At 36.9% G+C, this 17,214-nt stretch overlaps 2 protein-coding genes across 5 annotated transcripts in view; one reads left to right on the top strand and one right to left on the bottom strand.

The window, feature by feature from the left end:
• LOC150093318 (uncharacterized) overlaps positions 1 to 5,665 on the bottom strand; it is a 31,767-nt gene extending 26,102 nt beyond the window's left edge. Inside the window, exons 1-4 of the mRNA XM_090413337.1 lie at positions 5,656 to 5,665; positions 5,428 to 5,480; positions 2,518 to 4,078; positions 667 to 839 (exon numbers count right to left, since the gene is read on the bottom strand). Coding sequence (XP_090269463.1) covers positions 667 to 839; positions 2,518 to 4,049 — 1,705 coding nt within the window. The 5' untranslated portion in view covers positions 4,050 to 4,078; positions 5,428 to 5,480; positions 5,656 to 5,665. The remainder of the gene's footprint in view (positions 1 to 666; positions 840 to 2,517; positions 4,079 to 5,427; positions 5,481 to 5,655) is intronic.
• LOC150093317 (acetylcholinesterase-like) overlaps positions 1 to 17,214 on the top strand; it is an 84,779-nt gene that overhangs the window by 48,611 nt on the left and 18,954 nt on the right. The window lies entirely within an intron of this gene.

The following is a 17,214-nucleotide window of genomic DNA, read 5'->3' as shown; positions in this document are numbered from 1 at the left end:
ATAGCGTTTTATTATTTTTTATTGCTTCTTCTCAAAAGTGTCAGAAGTATCTGTAAGAAAAAATAATTGGATTTCAGACTTAAAAGTTTTGAAATGAAAACAGATAAAGCATTTTTAAATACAAATATACAAAACATAGCAAGATTTCTTCCTTTCTTTCTTTTTGTTTTCTTTTTTTTTCCTCATAGACATATCTATCATGCTGGAAAATTCCTCTGTATTGAAACAAGAGAGCTTAATAGGAACTTACAAAGGGTCTGATAGAACCTAAGAAAATTTATATATAGCTCCAAAGGGCTTTGTAAATGCTTAACGAAAAAAAAACACATTTACAAAAGAGAAAACATGCGAATGTTTGACCTCATATTTACCTTTTATTTTATTAATAATTCATCTTCCTGGATAGTTTTTCATATTAGAAGCAAGCAGAGCACAGCAGAACACGATTGTAATAAAAACTAATGTTACTGAGGAGTGAATGTTTCCTTAGTTTCCTTAATGTACTTCTATAGGAGTACGCTAATGTAACGAAGGAATTATCAGCATCTCTTCCCCTACCAAAAATAATGCTCAGCTGCAAAGACTGTGAAAGAATTTATGATGCAATACGATAAGCGCTCTTACTTGGAAGATATTGTTAAAGAAATTACAAAATGATTTACTCACTTATCGTTTTTAGCAAAGAAGGGATGTAATCTTTCCAGTAAACACATTTTCTCTCCCTATAACCACGACCTAGTGTGCTTGTACTATTAATAACCAGATATTCTTTGTCTTGAGTAGTATAACGTGGCCATTTCTCCGGAACTTCTGAACCATCTGGAGATAAGTTTGGATTCCTTGCAGGGAAAAAAAAAAAAGACTGCATTTCTACAGATATTTCATTTTCTTTAATAAATTCCTATTATTCGTATTATATGTTGATTTTTGAGCGAATACTCTCAAATAAATTCTAATATCTTTTAAATTTTAATTAAAAATTTTAAATTATATGTGAGCGAATAAGCTAACCAAAATATTATATGTTGAGCGGTTAGCGTATCGCGTAACCACGGGATTCGAACCGAGGCTGTGGGCATGGATGTTTGTGATTGTCTGTGAAAATGCTAGTGGTGGTAGTGGTGGGCGGTTCGTTGTAGTTGGCGGATTGAAGTGGAGACAGAGAGTTGTAGAGTAGGTGCCCTCCTTCGATGAATCTTTGGACTCCCTGGAGGTATATCATGTAATATTTTTTTTTCCTTTCTGTTGATCTCAGTTGAGATGTAATGTCTCAGCTTGCATCCTGGAAGCTTTTTAATGAGCTTATCTGAGGATGACGCCGGTTAGATTTATGTATTATTTTATTATTATTATTGATTTGATTGATGAGTTGGAAGTAGGCTGATGTTTGGGAGGTCAAATGAATGATCAGAACGGTCTAATCAAAGTGAAATTGCCGGTATGTTCTGGTGTTATTGCATCTGTCTTGGTGGTTCACATTCATTTTTATTGTGGTCTTCTTTTTGAACTAATTAGGAGACTTTTTTTTCGCTGCGGCAGCCTTTCTATGTCTTCTGAGCTTTTAATTTTTATAGGTTTTGAAGAAGTTTGTGACTTCCTTCAAGAATATCTTGGCATCTCTGATTGACAAAAATTGGTATTTTTTTTTTTGTTTTTGCTTTTTTTGCTTGGTACAACAGATTCTGGTTGAATGGTGTTAAATATTTGGATAAGAAGATTAGTGTGTTGTCTTGCAATGAGTTCAAGTCCTTGGCAACTGGGTTTTTCTGTCTGCTGGCTTTTATGAGATTGTCTTTTGTGGACTTGCTTGTAAGACGAAAACTATGACTGGTGCAGGTCGTGGCAAGCCTTGTTTTTTGTTCTTCCTAGGAACCCGATTTACGGTCTGAATGTCGTTAAGCTGTAGGGGGATGCCAATAATAATAATAATAATAATAATAATAATAAAATTCTTAGGATTGCAAACAAACAGTTGTTTAATAATTTCTTAAAACAAGGTTCCTTACATTGCCAATCAACAGATTATAATTCTATTTGCATATATCGTCGTCGTCTGAGCAATTCAGGTATAGGCTTTTTATGTCCTGTTCCTGCTCTACAGATGAAGTTGGTCTTTCCATCTTAGTCTTGGATGACCGTGCTCTCTTCTTCCTGTAGGTTTATATTTATATTCTACTTTGGGAATCCTATTGTTATCCATCCTTTCTATGTGGTGTAGCCAATTTTGCTGATATTCTTCTATTTCTTGTAGGATGTTCTTTATATCTAATCGTTCTCTTATTTCCGTGTTTTTCTTTTTATCTAATTTAGTGATTCCCAGGAGAGGTCTTAGAAACTTCATCTCTGCTGCTTCCAATCTGTGTCTGTTTCTTAGTTGTATATATGTACGTATTTATTGCTGAAACATAAACTTTAATATGCTACTCAAATAGTTTATTATTAATTAATAATACGTAATAACATAATAATATTAAAAAAACAAATAATAAAAAATAACTGATTTTACATTGGACTTACCCAGTTCTAGCAAAGTTTGCCCACCATTGCATCATTCGTCTTGAAATTTCAATTTGTTCTGACGAAGAATTATTAAAACGTGGCGTTAAGTATAAACCCAGCACATAACCAGTTTCAGCACCATGAATGACACCCATCCACTTGAAAAGCTTATAACCATAAAGGTCTGCTTGCGGAAAAGCGAACTGATACAGATAAACATCATTCCCTGCGGTGCTATACGTTGTAGCCAAATCGTTTGCAGGACACACGAAATAGAAATCGGAAACCATCTGATCTGCGCTAGATACGTAATCAAAATTCAACCAATCAGTATATTCATAAACTATGGATTTCTTAACTATTTCTTCCTTATATGGAGACAATGTGTTCAAAGAAATTAAAAAATCTTCACGGCTGATATTAAGATTGTCAATTGGTGTGAAGATATCTGGCAAGTAAACTAAGAGTTGGACAGTTGATTCATTCAAAGTGGTTCCAAGAAGAATACTTGTGTTCTGAAAATTCATCTTTTGTATGGACAGCTCTGGGTCCTCTTCAATAAAAACCCCATCCACCACCGGACCAAAAGGAAACCCTAAAAATGAGTACTCGAGAATGTTTAGGTTGACCATAACTTTAGCATCTTTTTCTAGTAAACACTCTAAGACAGCATCGAGGTCATTGGAATCGTGAGGACAGTTTAAATGTTTTGCCAGTTTCAAGCTATTATCAATGGCCTTTGCTTTGCTGTGCGACCAACTTGCCTGTGCAATTCCACTCTGCATTATGGATCGATTGAACAGGTTTCTACTGAGTGGAGACAAAAGATGTAAGTTAACACTTACAGATCCCGCACTCACTCCAAATAGCGTTATTCTGTCGACATCGCCGCCAAAATTGGCAATGTTTTCACGAACCCATCGAATAGCCAACAGTTGATCAAATAATCCTGCATTTCCTGGTGCCCCTGGTATTCCCAAGTAGAGAAATCCCAATGATGAAACCCTGTAATTCATGGAAACTACAATCACTCCTTCCTCTGAAGCTAGAACCTTAGGATCGTTATGAAACATATCCGTTGATCCAGCAGAAAATCCTCCTCCGTAAAACCATATCATAACTGCAGTCTTTTCTGGTCTGGGTCGAGGTGTCCAGACATTTAATTTCAGACAGTCTTCAGTCGGGTCTTTAATATCCATAAAGTCTTCCATATCTTTGAGAGAACTATCGTTTGTTCTAAACACCACTTGCATACAACCATTTGGTATTTCGGTGACATCAATCACTTCTGTCCAGGATTCAGGGGGTACTGGTGGACGAAAACGTAATTTTCCAATTGGTGGACGAGCGTACGGTATACCCAGGAAAGCATCTACTGATTTTCCACCTGGTGTTGAGATGGTTTTTCCTTTTACGGGACCTTTGGTAGTGTAGATAATTAGGTCCTCTGGTGGTGTGTCAGTATCCTGAGAAGCAACTGGCATAAATATGACAGCAGTCATAATAAGAGCAGGTAAGCAGTATTTGATATGGGGCTTTATATTCATCATGTTTGATATCTGAACACAAGTTGATATTCCTGCAAATAAAAAAAAAGAGAAATATATAAATCTTATTATCACACTCTGTCTTTGTATATTATTAACGAACCGATTTCTGTTATTACTCTTCACGAGAAACACTCGCGTGAGGCAAGAAGTGAAACAAGCAAAGAAATAACTAAAAATAATCATAAAAAAGTGAACTTAGCAATAGCATTATTGTAGACTATCATAACAGTTCACCATAGAGTCCTTTTTTGGCAATATATAGCGTAAGTTATATTTTCGTTTGAGAAATTTAAAAAAAAAATCAGCTAACGCCTTTTTATTCCCGTATACGGGAGTAGGCGAGGCCATTTAGCCCTATCTAACTTTTGGAGAATGAGTGGGCAGTTCAGTCTTCACTGGTACCAATCAGAGATAGATGGTGCAAGGATATCACTAATTAAGCGGTACACAGTGAAGAGAGACGGCTCAAATGTGCCGCCATCTCGTGATTCCTAACCCTAACACAATATATTTAATGTCTGAAATAATGTGGGTTCTACGGTCGATTTTCTTGAGTTTATGGGACGAAAAACCCGAGTTTCTGAGAGGAAAAATCCTCTTGCCCGTGCCAGAGATCGACTAACTCGGGGACCGGTAGAAAAAAGGCTTAGAAAAATTTCCTCTAGTCGTCGACTAGACTCGAAACCAAGTTTTCTTTCGTGCGGCCAAGCGCCGTGGTCTGCAAACGCCACATCCACTGAGCTACACAGGTTTGAGAAATTTGCCAATATGAATCCGAGATTTTATTAATGTTCGATTAAATCAAAAATAAAATAAAAATATAAAATTAATAGCGTGACGTAGTGAATTGTTACAATATTATATAAATTGCATATAAAACTTTTTTTTAATATTTTTTTCATATTTACAACGGAATTTATCGGCTTCTTTAAAAATATCCCTTATCAATGACATGTGCAATAGTTTGCATGAAACTATAAACGACAAATAAAAAAATGACACCACTTACTCCCCCCCCCCCCTCCGCCAAAAAAAAATAATAATTGTTTAGGCAGATGTACACTGTTAGCAATTTTTGCAGTTCAGAATCTTATATTGTGTAAGAAATTATTTAGAAAAAGTAAATAAATATATCCTACATGGTATCCTATATACGATATATTTATTTACTTGATTTGTTTTTTCCTTTTTAATTACTGATTTATTTTCCTTTTGCCTACATTTATTCGTTGACGTTAGAAGTTAAAGAAATGAAAGATTACTAATCAATTTATTATTATCATCAGGTTTTGGACAAGAATTTCTTTTTATATCATCAACTGAAATATCAAAAAGGAGTACTTTTGTCAAGTAATAGACAACAAAGTTGAAAACCTACCGTTTGGTGGTAAACGACTGGCACTGTTAATAACTGCCGATCTTCTTCCGGGACTATCAAAAGACAAGTAAAATTAGTTTGTCATTCATGACAACTGGCAGTTTGCCAACAACAAAAAAAAACGGTATCTACAAATCACATGACAATTGTGACAGCTTATTATTGGTGATTAAGTTTCGTAAGACATTGCAATGAACAACGAAAATTGTATGAAAATAAACGCCTTACACATTTGAACTCAGCCTATTCGCACTGCAGACCGTAACGCTTAATTGCATGGTGACGTTTACAAAACAAACTATGCTATTATCGGGACAGACCTTACAGTATCACAAGCCCTACGTCAGTTGCCATGGTTCTAAAAAAATGCATGCGTTAGTAGTATGAATTCATGTATGTAGTGATTTAGTTATGCAATAATATATTTATACATTTATAGCATAAATAATTTTTTTCATATATTTTCGTTTAATGAAGAAAAAAAACGCAATGACAACGTCTATGAAGTGGTAGACCATCTCTTTTAGGTACTTTTAAAACAATCAGATTTTTTTTTTTTTTTTAGTGGTTTTGTATGTGTTACAAAATGTGTTAGAAAATCAAAAATTCTACCCAGCCTGTTGAGTTTTCGTTTGTTTAACACATTTAATCGAACCAATCCTCCGTATTACTCAATCTTCCATTTAATCAATGCACTACACAAGTCACCATCCGTACACTACGCCATCTACTGATCACTAATAGTATTGTAATCTGTAAAGCGCGTGTATTCTCTGTGTAAATGTGTAAACTAATTACAATACTGCTTAAAATTTGCTACATTTTCCCCGTTATAGCATATCGAGGATATTGTGCAATCAAATTTTAAATCAATTTCATGACAATCATAAGATCGTGCCATCAGGTCCTGCCATCTAGCGTTGAGATTAGAGTACAGCATGGGATGATTGAAGGGAAAAAACGAAAGAAAATAACAGAAATGCGTTTCATAACTAATTCTGATATTCTTTTTTTTTTTTAATATATTAAGATATTTCGTGGCCTTAATCTAAGCTATTAATGCTGAGGCTATTACCTGTAAAAGCGTAATGACAGGAAGCATACAGCTGACACAAATAGGTGCCAATGGATTGTTCCTACAAAAATCCATAACCATCCTATTTATTACCTGCTGCACCCTACGAAACTTGAATTTGATTAATTCAAGTTTCGTTAATTCAAATTAAACTGAATTTGATTAATTCAGTCACGCTGCGTAACAACGAAATAATAATCTTGTGAAATGGCATTTAGCATATAATTTCTTATTTTACATAAATTTAATACACAAATTGTATACGTTAACCTAAAACTAAATCAGATGTCCAAATCTTAAGGAAAATTCCAAATACCTGATACCATCTGTATATAACGACTATGAGCTATAAAGAGACATTAATAATAAAGCATTCTTAGTCAAGCATAAATTTCGAAAAACAAATACAGGTAAACCTCGTATAACGCGGTACTTATACAACGCAGTTTCGATATAACGCGGTCTAAAATTTCTAGTAACTCTTTATTCTTATTTTTTTATTTTTTTTTTCATATTTTTCACCGCGGGACTTAAAAATCAAATTTTATCTTCGTTAAATTTGTGTCTGCCCGTATCGCGCAAGTAGTTATAAGTATCGAATTTAGTTTTACTGTATCACTGAATAAGGTACTGTACAGAGGGCTTTTGCAGTCTGTATCATTCTCAGCAAATAGTGCAATTAGAGACAGATGGATAAAAACGGCGCTAACTAATAAATCGCATGTCCCTTCTCACCAAAACTACGCTGTATAGACTTAAGCAAAACCATATGTTGCACCGAAACACAGTATCTAACTAAAAACTATTGTCCAATTTTTCAATTACGAAATAAGTGTTCTTTTATTGCATTTGAAATTCTCGATGTTATTATGACATTACAAAGGCTAACTTAAAATAAAAGACTACCAAGAATTGAAACATGCCATGTAATGAATGTGAACCGGTCGGGAGCGGCTTAGAAAACATTCCTCTAATCGGCTACTAGAATTGAACTTTGAACGACCTTTCTTCGGGCAACCTAACACTATTGATGCAAACATAATTTCAACAGGATCACACAGGCCACTTGCTATGTTTTATATTTTTAAAATTCTTTCTATTGATTTTCTTGAGAGATTTTTGGAACGGGACTGACTCTGTTGTTTGTTTAGTGGTCTTCAGGGTCGGTCATGTAATGTTAGTTCATACGTAGCCTGGACAAGGCCATAATCCCTCAGATCCTGCAAAAGCAAGTGACTGCCGTAAATTACAGTAAGGAAATTATAACGTTCGTTTTATAGCTTAAAAAATACAGCATTAGTAAGTACATCTTCTTGTAGATCAACATCATTTTCCACACCACGTTACTTCCTGAATCAAATTGCAGTTTTTAAGGAAAAATAATGTTCATGTTTGTCCTTTCCCTCTTCGATATTTTATATGCTGAAATATCAGATTTCTCTACTCTTTGTTTTATACTAAACCTCTGCTTTTTTGTCAAAATCCAATACTGACAAAAATAATCTGCTCAACACAGCCTTGCAACCAAAAATACAACTAATTATCACACGTGTAGATCTATCAAAGTATATTTACAGGAATGAGATAAAACATATAATAATATTGCTTTCTTTAAACAGACAATTGGTGTATACGGTTGCAAGTGCAAGTAATTTATATTTATATACGAATAAAAATAACATAAAAGAATCAACCGAATGACTTAATGAAGCCGTTGTTAACAACCCAGATTATTGGACAATTGACAATTGATATTTATGACTTAAGGGGTAAAGCGAAAAGCTTTTCATATTCCCCGTTGTCTGCTACGATCACAGTGAGGGTAAAATTTTATGAGCAGTTTGCTCGCCCTGAATGGGATGGATGTTATGCATCACTGAAGGAAGTTAAAATGGCTTTTGGTCTTTTGTTTGAATGTATCCGTAGGCTCACGGGCTACAGCTTGCAGAACGTAGCTCATTGGGATAAGTGGACGTCTTTAGGAAGAACTTTGCAGCTAAAGTTTGTAGGAAGGAGAAGATATAAGGAATATTTGTATCTCGGTAAAGTTGATGATTTCTGATGAACAATGGTGCGTTTAGGATAATTCTCATGCATTTGTTTTGAACACGTTGCAAATTGATAATATTTGTAGTGGAGATGTGGCTGCAGGCTGGAGAAGCATAAGTAACTATAGGACGAATCGTCAGCTGGTATAAAAGCATTTTGATTCTGATCAAACGTTTAGCTTGCTGCTTCTGTTTATTAGGAGGTAGATCTGAGCGATGGCTTTAGATGCCTTTGTACACGTAGCCTTGATGTGTTGGATAAAAGTTAATTTTTTGTTGAGAACGACACCTAAGTAATTTGTTTCCATCTGCCAGGGAATTTTGGTGTTGAATAATAAGATGTCTCATACAGGAGATATCGACCTTTTTGTTAAGAGAATAGCTAAACGTTTTAGGGGATTTACTTGCAGTCTCCATTTGGAGAACCATCTTTCTAATTTTCGAAGGTTTTCATAAAGTTTTCTAGTAACGAAATGTAGTTGGAAAGATCTGACTAATAATGCTGTGTCATCCGCATACAATGCCATGATGGATGACAATGGGTTGTGCGGGATATTAGACATGTATACAGAGAAGAGCAATGGAGCCAGTAGGGATCCCTGCGGCATTCCGGCCAAGATAGGTCGCTGAGATGAGGAAGTGCCGTTGATCTTGACTTGCATGGTAATGTTTTGCAGGTATGATCTAACTAAATGTGTCAATTTCATTGAGATACCAGCTGAGTTAAATTTATGTAGCCATCCAAAATACCATATTTTGTCAAATGCTTTCGATAGGTCGAGGAAAACACCTCCCGTGTATTGACGAGAGTTGTAGCTGGTCGTAATGTATTCCACTATTCTGTGGAATTGGTGAGTAGTACTGTGGTATTGCCGAAAACCGAACTGCTCTTTAGGAAGGATGTCTAGTTCATTTATTGAGGCTTGAAGTCGTGCGAGGATGGCCTTCTCCGCAATCTTACCTAGGTTGGAGATGAGACTGATTGGACGCTAATTTTGAGGCAGGTGAGGATCCTTGCCCTGCTTATGTATAGGAATTACATCGACCAGTTTCCAGGTGGAAGCAAAATAGTGAAGACTTAGGATTGCATTTATTATTATGGTCAGGTGCACTAATGCTTTTCGGGGAAGAAGTTTGATTACCCGATTTGTAATGTTATCTGGCCCAGGAGTTTTTTGTTCTTTAATTTTTTAATAATGTCATATATCTCAGCAGGTGATGTTGGTGCAATATGGTCATTGCTGATGTCAGGAAGTTTGAATGAGTGTCTGACCTGTCTGTGATTCTTATATATGTGATCAAAGTCAAGGTTTTCATATGAAGGTTTGCATTGCTCTTCTAAATTGTTTGCTATAACTTCTGCCTTGTCTACATCTGTGTGAGCAAGGCTCTGGTCAGAGAATATTGGGGAAAGGGATCTGTCTCTGTTTCCGATATTTCTCAGTAATCCCCAGATGGAGTGATCAGTAGGTGAAATAGAGGCTAAATTTGCTTCCCATACTTGGTCTCTCTGAGCTATGAGTGCATCTCTTACTGCCCCATTTAGTCTGTTCAAAGGTGATCTATCTTGTGGTGCACACATGTTACAGAATCTTTTCCTAGCTCTTTTTTTTGTCTCTGATCAAGTTCATGATGTCTTCAGGCAAACGATCTGGCTTGCGGGTACATTTGTAGGAGGCAGCTATCGTTATAGCAAAATTAATTTGTTGTGTGAAGTTTGTAATTGCAGTTTCTACTTCTTCTTTTGTGCATATGTGAGGAACAGGTCCAATATAATCCTTGAGTACTGTTGACAGTCTTTCCCAAGCTATGCAGGAGTGAGAAGGAGAGAGGTATTCTTGTTTTCCCAGCAGTAGTAGAATTGGGTTGTGATTGGATGATAATTCATCCATAGATATTATGCTGTATTGAAGTTTGATATCCTGCAGGACAGTTATATCCAGGATGTCAACAGTGCCAAACATACTGAGATGATTTGGTTCGGTGAGGCCTGCCACAACAGCGTTGCTTGATCCTAAGTAATTGGAAAGGATGCAACCATTCCTGTTGATGATTGTGCAATTCCACGCAGGGTGCTAGGAGTTCAGATCCCCGACTATAATGGTGGGCTCTCTGTCGCATAAGATGGCATTTAGGTCAGAGTGTAGTAAAGATTTTCGTGGAGGGTTGTAAGCTGAGTAGATTTTCAGTCTGCTAGCAGAGCTGATGATTACTTCCACGCCTGTGATCTCAAGGTTAGTGGTTGAAGGGTTGCTCACAGAGTGGTGCTTAATGTAATTTTTAATGAAGATGGCAGTGCCGCCGCCTCTGTAGAGTAATCCATCATTTCTGTATAGGGGATAACCCCTTATTTTAGGCTTGTCTGAGGGCTTTAAATGAGTTTCACTGATTAATATAACATCTGGCTGATACCTATATGTGAAATCTCGGAGTTCCAGAATTTTATTTTTGAGGCCATTTGCATTCCATGCAACGATCTGAAGATATGCCGGAATGAGTTTGTTACTATTCATTTATGAGAGCTGTGAGGATGGCCTGTGTTTCACGAAGATCTCTTTTAGAGGAGGTTGCAATAGGGATTGACAGGCTGAAATCTTTATCAAGTTTGTTAGTGAGGCCGTAATAACAGCTGTTAGATTTGTATGTGCTATTAGCCGAGTCTGTTCTGGTATTGGTCTATTTGTAAGGGTCACATCGGCATAACTTCTTGTTTGCTTTTGGCTGTCTCTATTTTTGGAGGTCTCAGACTGTGGCCGCTGAGTCTTTGGTTTTGATGCCTGGGCTTCTGGTGTTCTTATATTGTAGGAGGAGGGTTGATTGACTGCCTCCATCCGTCTGTTCTTTGGGTGATGAGTACATCCTTTATAGTTCGCAGGATGAGGGCCACCACAGTTGGCACATTTGGCCGAGGTGGTCTTCGGCTTTGTGCAGGTATTGGTTGGGTGGCTAGCCTCACATTTCAAACATCTATATTCCGCTCTACATAGACTCTGGGCATTGCCAAACTTCTGGCACCTGTGGCACTGCCCAGAAGATGATATTTTCCGGAGTGGTTCTGGTGTGACGAGGAGCCCACACACTGTTTTTAAGTTGCAGATATTTTTGTAAATTTTATGAATCTCTATTAGGACTAATGACATGGGAGACTTTTTTTCTGCTTTGAACATTCTGCTGAACTTGACTGAGATTCTGTAAATTAAGGTCAGCAACTATTTCTGCTGTGTAAATGTCTTCTCAGACACCGCAGAGGACCACTTTTAAATTTTTTTCCGAGCTGATCGCAAAGGTATGACACTGGATGCATCTATCGTCCAGTTCTTTGGTCAACCTTCTATAGTCAAACACATGGATGAAGGCATACAGATACAGCCTTCATCCATGTTTTTGACCTTTATGAAGCTTAAGTGCAGATTGGACACTGTGGATCTTAAAGCTGCCCATCTCTGCTTTTCTCTAAGGATGATCAAAGTCACCTTTTCTTTGGGAGAAACAGCAGCGTCCGAACCCTGAGCATCCTGTTCCATTTCGTTGTCTTTGTGCGGTTCTTCTGTTGTTCTTCGCTTTTTGCGTGCGCGCACTTCTACAAAGTCTGAAGGAGTAGAAGGCACCGATTCTAACTGATCTTCTGCGACAACGTCTGTGACACTTATCGGGAGAAACGTGTCGTAAAGTTTCACTTTTCCCGGCCAATTGTTGTTAAGTACGGAGGCTGTTCAATAAGTTATGACTATATTTATACAGAAAACAGATGACCTTTAATCGTCATCATTTACATGGTCTTTTTTGAAGTAACTACCGTGAGACGCGATGCATTTGTCCCAACGTTGCGTCCACTTCTTAAACACATGTGAAAGTCCGTTTTTTGAGAGTTCTTTCAAAACCGCCTCCGCAGCTTTTACTCATGCTTTCGAAATGGCGGCCTCTTAGTGGTTTCTTGAGCTGAGGAAACAGCCAGAAATCGCATAGTGCGAGATTAGATTCGCACGGTTATTTCTTCTGCGAACCGTCTACTACACAACCAGCAATATGTGGCCTTGCATTATCGTGGTGCAATAAGAGGCCTTTCTTCAGCAATGGACGCTTCCTTTTGACATGCTGTACCATTGTCCGTAAAACATTCCGCATAGTATGAGCCGTTTACAGTATTTCCGGGTTCAACAGCGTGTTGATAAACAATGCCTTCGTAGTCAAAAAACATTATGGTCATAACTTTACCAGCCGATTTTACAGTTTTTGCTTTCTTGGGGGTAGGAGAAGACGGATGCTTCCATTTACTGCTTTGTTGTTTCATTGTAGGGTCATAGTGATACAACCAAGCTTCATCTGCTGTAATGATGCGTTTTAAGAAGTTGTCGCCTTCTTGAGAGATACCAAAGTGTAGTTTATTCAGGAGTAGAGTCCAAAAGACGGCCTGTGACTAGTGGTGCGTCGCAGCGTTCTGTTCTTGGACCACTGCTGTTTAATCTGTTCATTAACGATATAGGGAAGGATCTAAGAGGACAGTTCATTTGTTCGATGATGATGAAAAGTTGTGTAGGGCGATAGAGATATGCAGAAGATGTCAAAATCTTGCAGGATGACTTGGATAGATTGGGGTTCTGGGCTAAGGAGAATGGATGTCAATTTAATGTAACAAAATGTAAGGTTATACATTTTGGGGTGAAAAGATTAGCAGCAGTATACCACATTGGTGGAACTATACTCCAGGAAATTGATGAGGCCAGGGACTTGGGAGTGTTGGTGGATAAGGAGATGAAGTTTAGGGGACACACTGCAAAAGTAGCTAAATCAGCTCATCAACTCACTTGGTTGTTGAAAAATACCTTGACGAGCAGAGACAAGCAAGTTATTGTACCTCTGTACCGAGCCTTGATAAGACCTCATCTCGACTACTGTGCCCAGATTTGGTCACCTCGGTTCCTTCTTGATGGGGTGAGGTGGAGAGGATCCAGAGGCAAGTGACTAAGATGATAACGGGTCTACGTAATGAACAATATGATAACATGTTGAAGATTTGTGGATTGCAGAAATTAGCTGATTGGCGGAAAATGGGGAGATATGATTGAGACATTCAAATTGCTAAAGGGTTTCTATAGGATTAATTCATATGATATTTTTGAGATCAGACTGGTGGTGGGAGAACTAAGGGACACCTATGGAAGCTGGGCAGGAGTGTGGTTAGCAGGGGTGTTAGAGCTGGGTTCTCTTTAGTTTTAGAGTGGTGAATGAGTGGAATAAGCTGCCAGAGTCTGTTGTGGGTGCTATGACGGTGAGTGAGTTCAAGGCAAGGTATGATAGATACTGTGAGAATGTCGTATAGTTGTGTGGACATGATGTTTAGGGCCTCCCTCGATGAGTCTAAGGACTCCCTGGACTCGCCCGTAATAATAATAATAATAATAATAATAATAATAATAATAATTGGCGTCTGGGAAGAGACAACTACCGCCATCTCGTGGTTCTTAACACTAATTATCAGGAGTGGCCAAGTGTCTTAGGCCCACGAGCAACATAGACCGTTGTTCAGATGTTTGCAAGCTGAAAGACATTTTTTAAAAAATTAATTATTAAAAATAATTAAAAATGAAAAACATAAATATATATTATAACTCAGTATTAAATGTAAATATAGGCTATACAGAACAAAATACTGTATTTCGTCACACTTCTATTGTGAATGCATGACACAGGACTGATGGGTACAGATTCTTTTCTTCTCCTTCGTCTTCACTTATATGAAGAGGTAGTCGTTTTTCAGAGAATTCTGGTATAAATGAAATTAATTCTAAGTAATTATTCTTACTGGAAATAAAAGAGAGGATATGTTTTTAAACACTAAGTAAAATCTGATATATTATTCACATAGTACCATGTAAGTTGTCGGTGTTTTGATACGATTCTAAAAATATACCATATAAGGAGAGAGTAAACAAAATTGATTATACAACAAATATTACTGCCGAAATGAATAAAAAAATTAAGATCACTTATTCACAAGGAGACAATCTGTCGTATAATTTGTCACTATATATACAGTATATGTATTAAAACATAGATTTAATGGCTTGAAAAACCGAGATAACTTATAAAGATTTTAACGAGAATAATACAACTACTTGCGGCTTATATCAGCCTTCGTCAGGTATTCATAAAGGAAAAGAATAGTAATAAACATTGAAGTATCTAAAACAACTGGAAATTACAGGTAAAAATTGCCACACATAATTGATACATAAAAAACGTTGTATTTTTTTCAAGTTGTTCTAACAGGCGTGCCATTGTTTATTGCAAGTGTGCGTGCAGGCTTACGTGAACGCCAATATTCAATAACTGCAGCATGGCTATTTGGGATGTTATAACTCAAATTGTTGTTTAAATGGACAGGGTTAAGCAGGATTTCCCTTGATTCTACAATTTTTCTCTCAAATTCATCATCACAGCGAAAAATATTTTCTGATCTATCCTAGCAAACGGAGTGGCTTTGTTGATCATCATTAGGATTATTTGAAAAAAGAACATGACTGGATAACGCAGTTGCATGTGATCTTTTGTAAGAGATGTCTCTTTTATGCTCTTCTATACGTTGCTCAACAGATTTGTTAGTTTGTCCAAAATAAGGGATATTGCAATCGCACCATAATTTATATACACCTGGATATTTTAGGTTGTGATGAGTAGGCTTTGGTTGGATGATTAGAGCACGGATTTTAGGAAGTGTGGTGAAGAACATCATGATATTGTATTTTTAAGGACTTTAGCTAATTTTTAGAGACTGTGCTAATTTATGGAATGGAGATGCTGCCTTTAAAATTAATAGTTTCTTTTTTGCACTGCCTAGGAGGATCCAGAAGAAATTTCTTAATCGTTTTTTCAGAGTATCCATTTTGTTTAAAGTATCTAACATTGATCCTACGTATAAACTTTCCAAATATCTAGCAAAGTACCTCAAGTGTTTCTTTAATATCTTCATCTTTCATCAAAAACACCACAGATTTTGTTTCTCATATAAAAGACATTCCCATCAATGAAAATGACATTCTAGCAAGTTTTGACATTATATCTTTATTAACTAACGTTCCTACAGACGAGGTACATTACTAAAGGACAAATTATCCAAAACAAATTTTGCTTTCTTAAAACATTGTATTTATTCTGGTTACTTCAGCTATCAGGACTCCGTTTACCAACAAAAACAAGGCCTCGCAATGGGCAATCCTTTGTCCCCAGTTCTAGCTAACATTTTCCTTGAAGATTTTGAAACGAAAGCCATATCTTCCTTCTCATTTAAACTAAAAGTTTGGAAACGATATGTTGATGATATTTTTATTACTTGGAATCACGGGCACACATCCCTCATAGATTTTCTTCATCATCTAAATATCCAACATCCTAATATAAAATTTACTGCTGATCTAGAAAATAATAACTCCTTTCCTTTCCTGGATGTCATGCTTACACGATTCTCTGAAAGATTAAAAATCTCTATATACAGAAAACCTACTCATACCAATAGATATCTGCATAATCGTTTTCATCATTTTCCACCACAAAAACTTGGAACTATATCTACCTTAGGACACAGAGCTCGCTCTCTTTTGAATGAACCAGATGAACTGCAAAAAGAAATAAATCACCTCACTCTTATCTTTAAACAAAATGGATACTCTGAAAAAACGATTAAGAAATTTCTTCTGGATCCTCCTAGGCAGTGCACAACAGAAACTATTAATTTTAAAGGCAGCATCTCCATCCCATACATTAGCACAGTCTCTAACAAATTAGCAAAAGTCCTTAAAAAATATATCATCAAGACGTTCTTCACCACACTTCCTAAAATCTGTTCTCTAATCAGTCATCCAAAGCCTACTCATCACAACCTAAAATATCCAGGTGTATATAAATTATGGTGCGATTGCAATATCCCTTATTTTGGACAAACTAACAAATCTATTCAACAACGAATAGAAGAGCATAAGAGAGACAGTCTTACAAAAGATCTCATGCAACTGCGTTATCCAGTCATGTTCTTTTTTTCTAATAATCCTAATGATGATCAACAAAGCCACTCCGTTTGCTAGGATAGATCAGAAAATATTTTTCGCTGTGATGATGAATTTGAGAGAAAAATTGTAGATCAAGGGAAATCCTGCTGAATCCTGTCCATTTAAACAACAATTTGGGTTATAACATCCCAGATAGCCATGCTGCAGTTATTCAATATTGGCGTTTACGTGAGCCTGCACGCACACATGCAATAAACAATGGCACGCCTGTTAGAACAACTGTGTGTGTGTGTGTGTGTGTGTGTGTGTGTGTGTGTGTGTGTGTGTGTGTGTGTGTGTGTGTGTGTGTGTGTGTGTGTGTGTGTGTGTGTGTGTGTGTGTGTGTGTGTGTGTGTGTGTGTGTGTGTGTGTGTGTGTGTGTGTGTGTGTGTGTGTGTGTGTGTGTGTGTGTGTGTGTGTGTGTGTGTGTGTGTGTGTGTGTGTGTGTGTGTGTGTGTGTGTGTGTGTGTGTGTGTGAGAGAGAGAGAGAGAGAGAGAGAGAGAGAGAGAGAAAGAGACCGCCAACAATTGGTTTTTGGTTCAAATTTCAATAAAACCGAAATTACCAGAGACCTGTGCAACCTTGTGCTTTATGAATTACAATGTTTAACCAGTACGGCCC

Source organism: Typopeltis vanoorti, chromosome 24 (genome assembly GCF_054136105.1).
Source record: "Typopeltis vanoorti isolate ZY-2024b chromosome 24, IOZ_Tvanoo_1.0, whole genome shotgun sequence".
Classification (NCBI taxonomy): domain Eukaryota; kingdom Metazoa; phylum Arthropoda; class Arachnida; order Uropygi; family Thelyphonidae; genus Typopeltis; species Typopeltis vanoorti.
The sequence above is the reverse complement of the archived record's forward strand: the minus strand, read 5'-3'. Positions and strand labels throughout refer to the sequence as shown.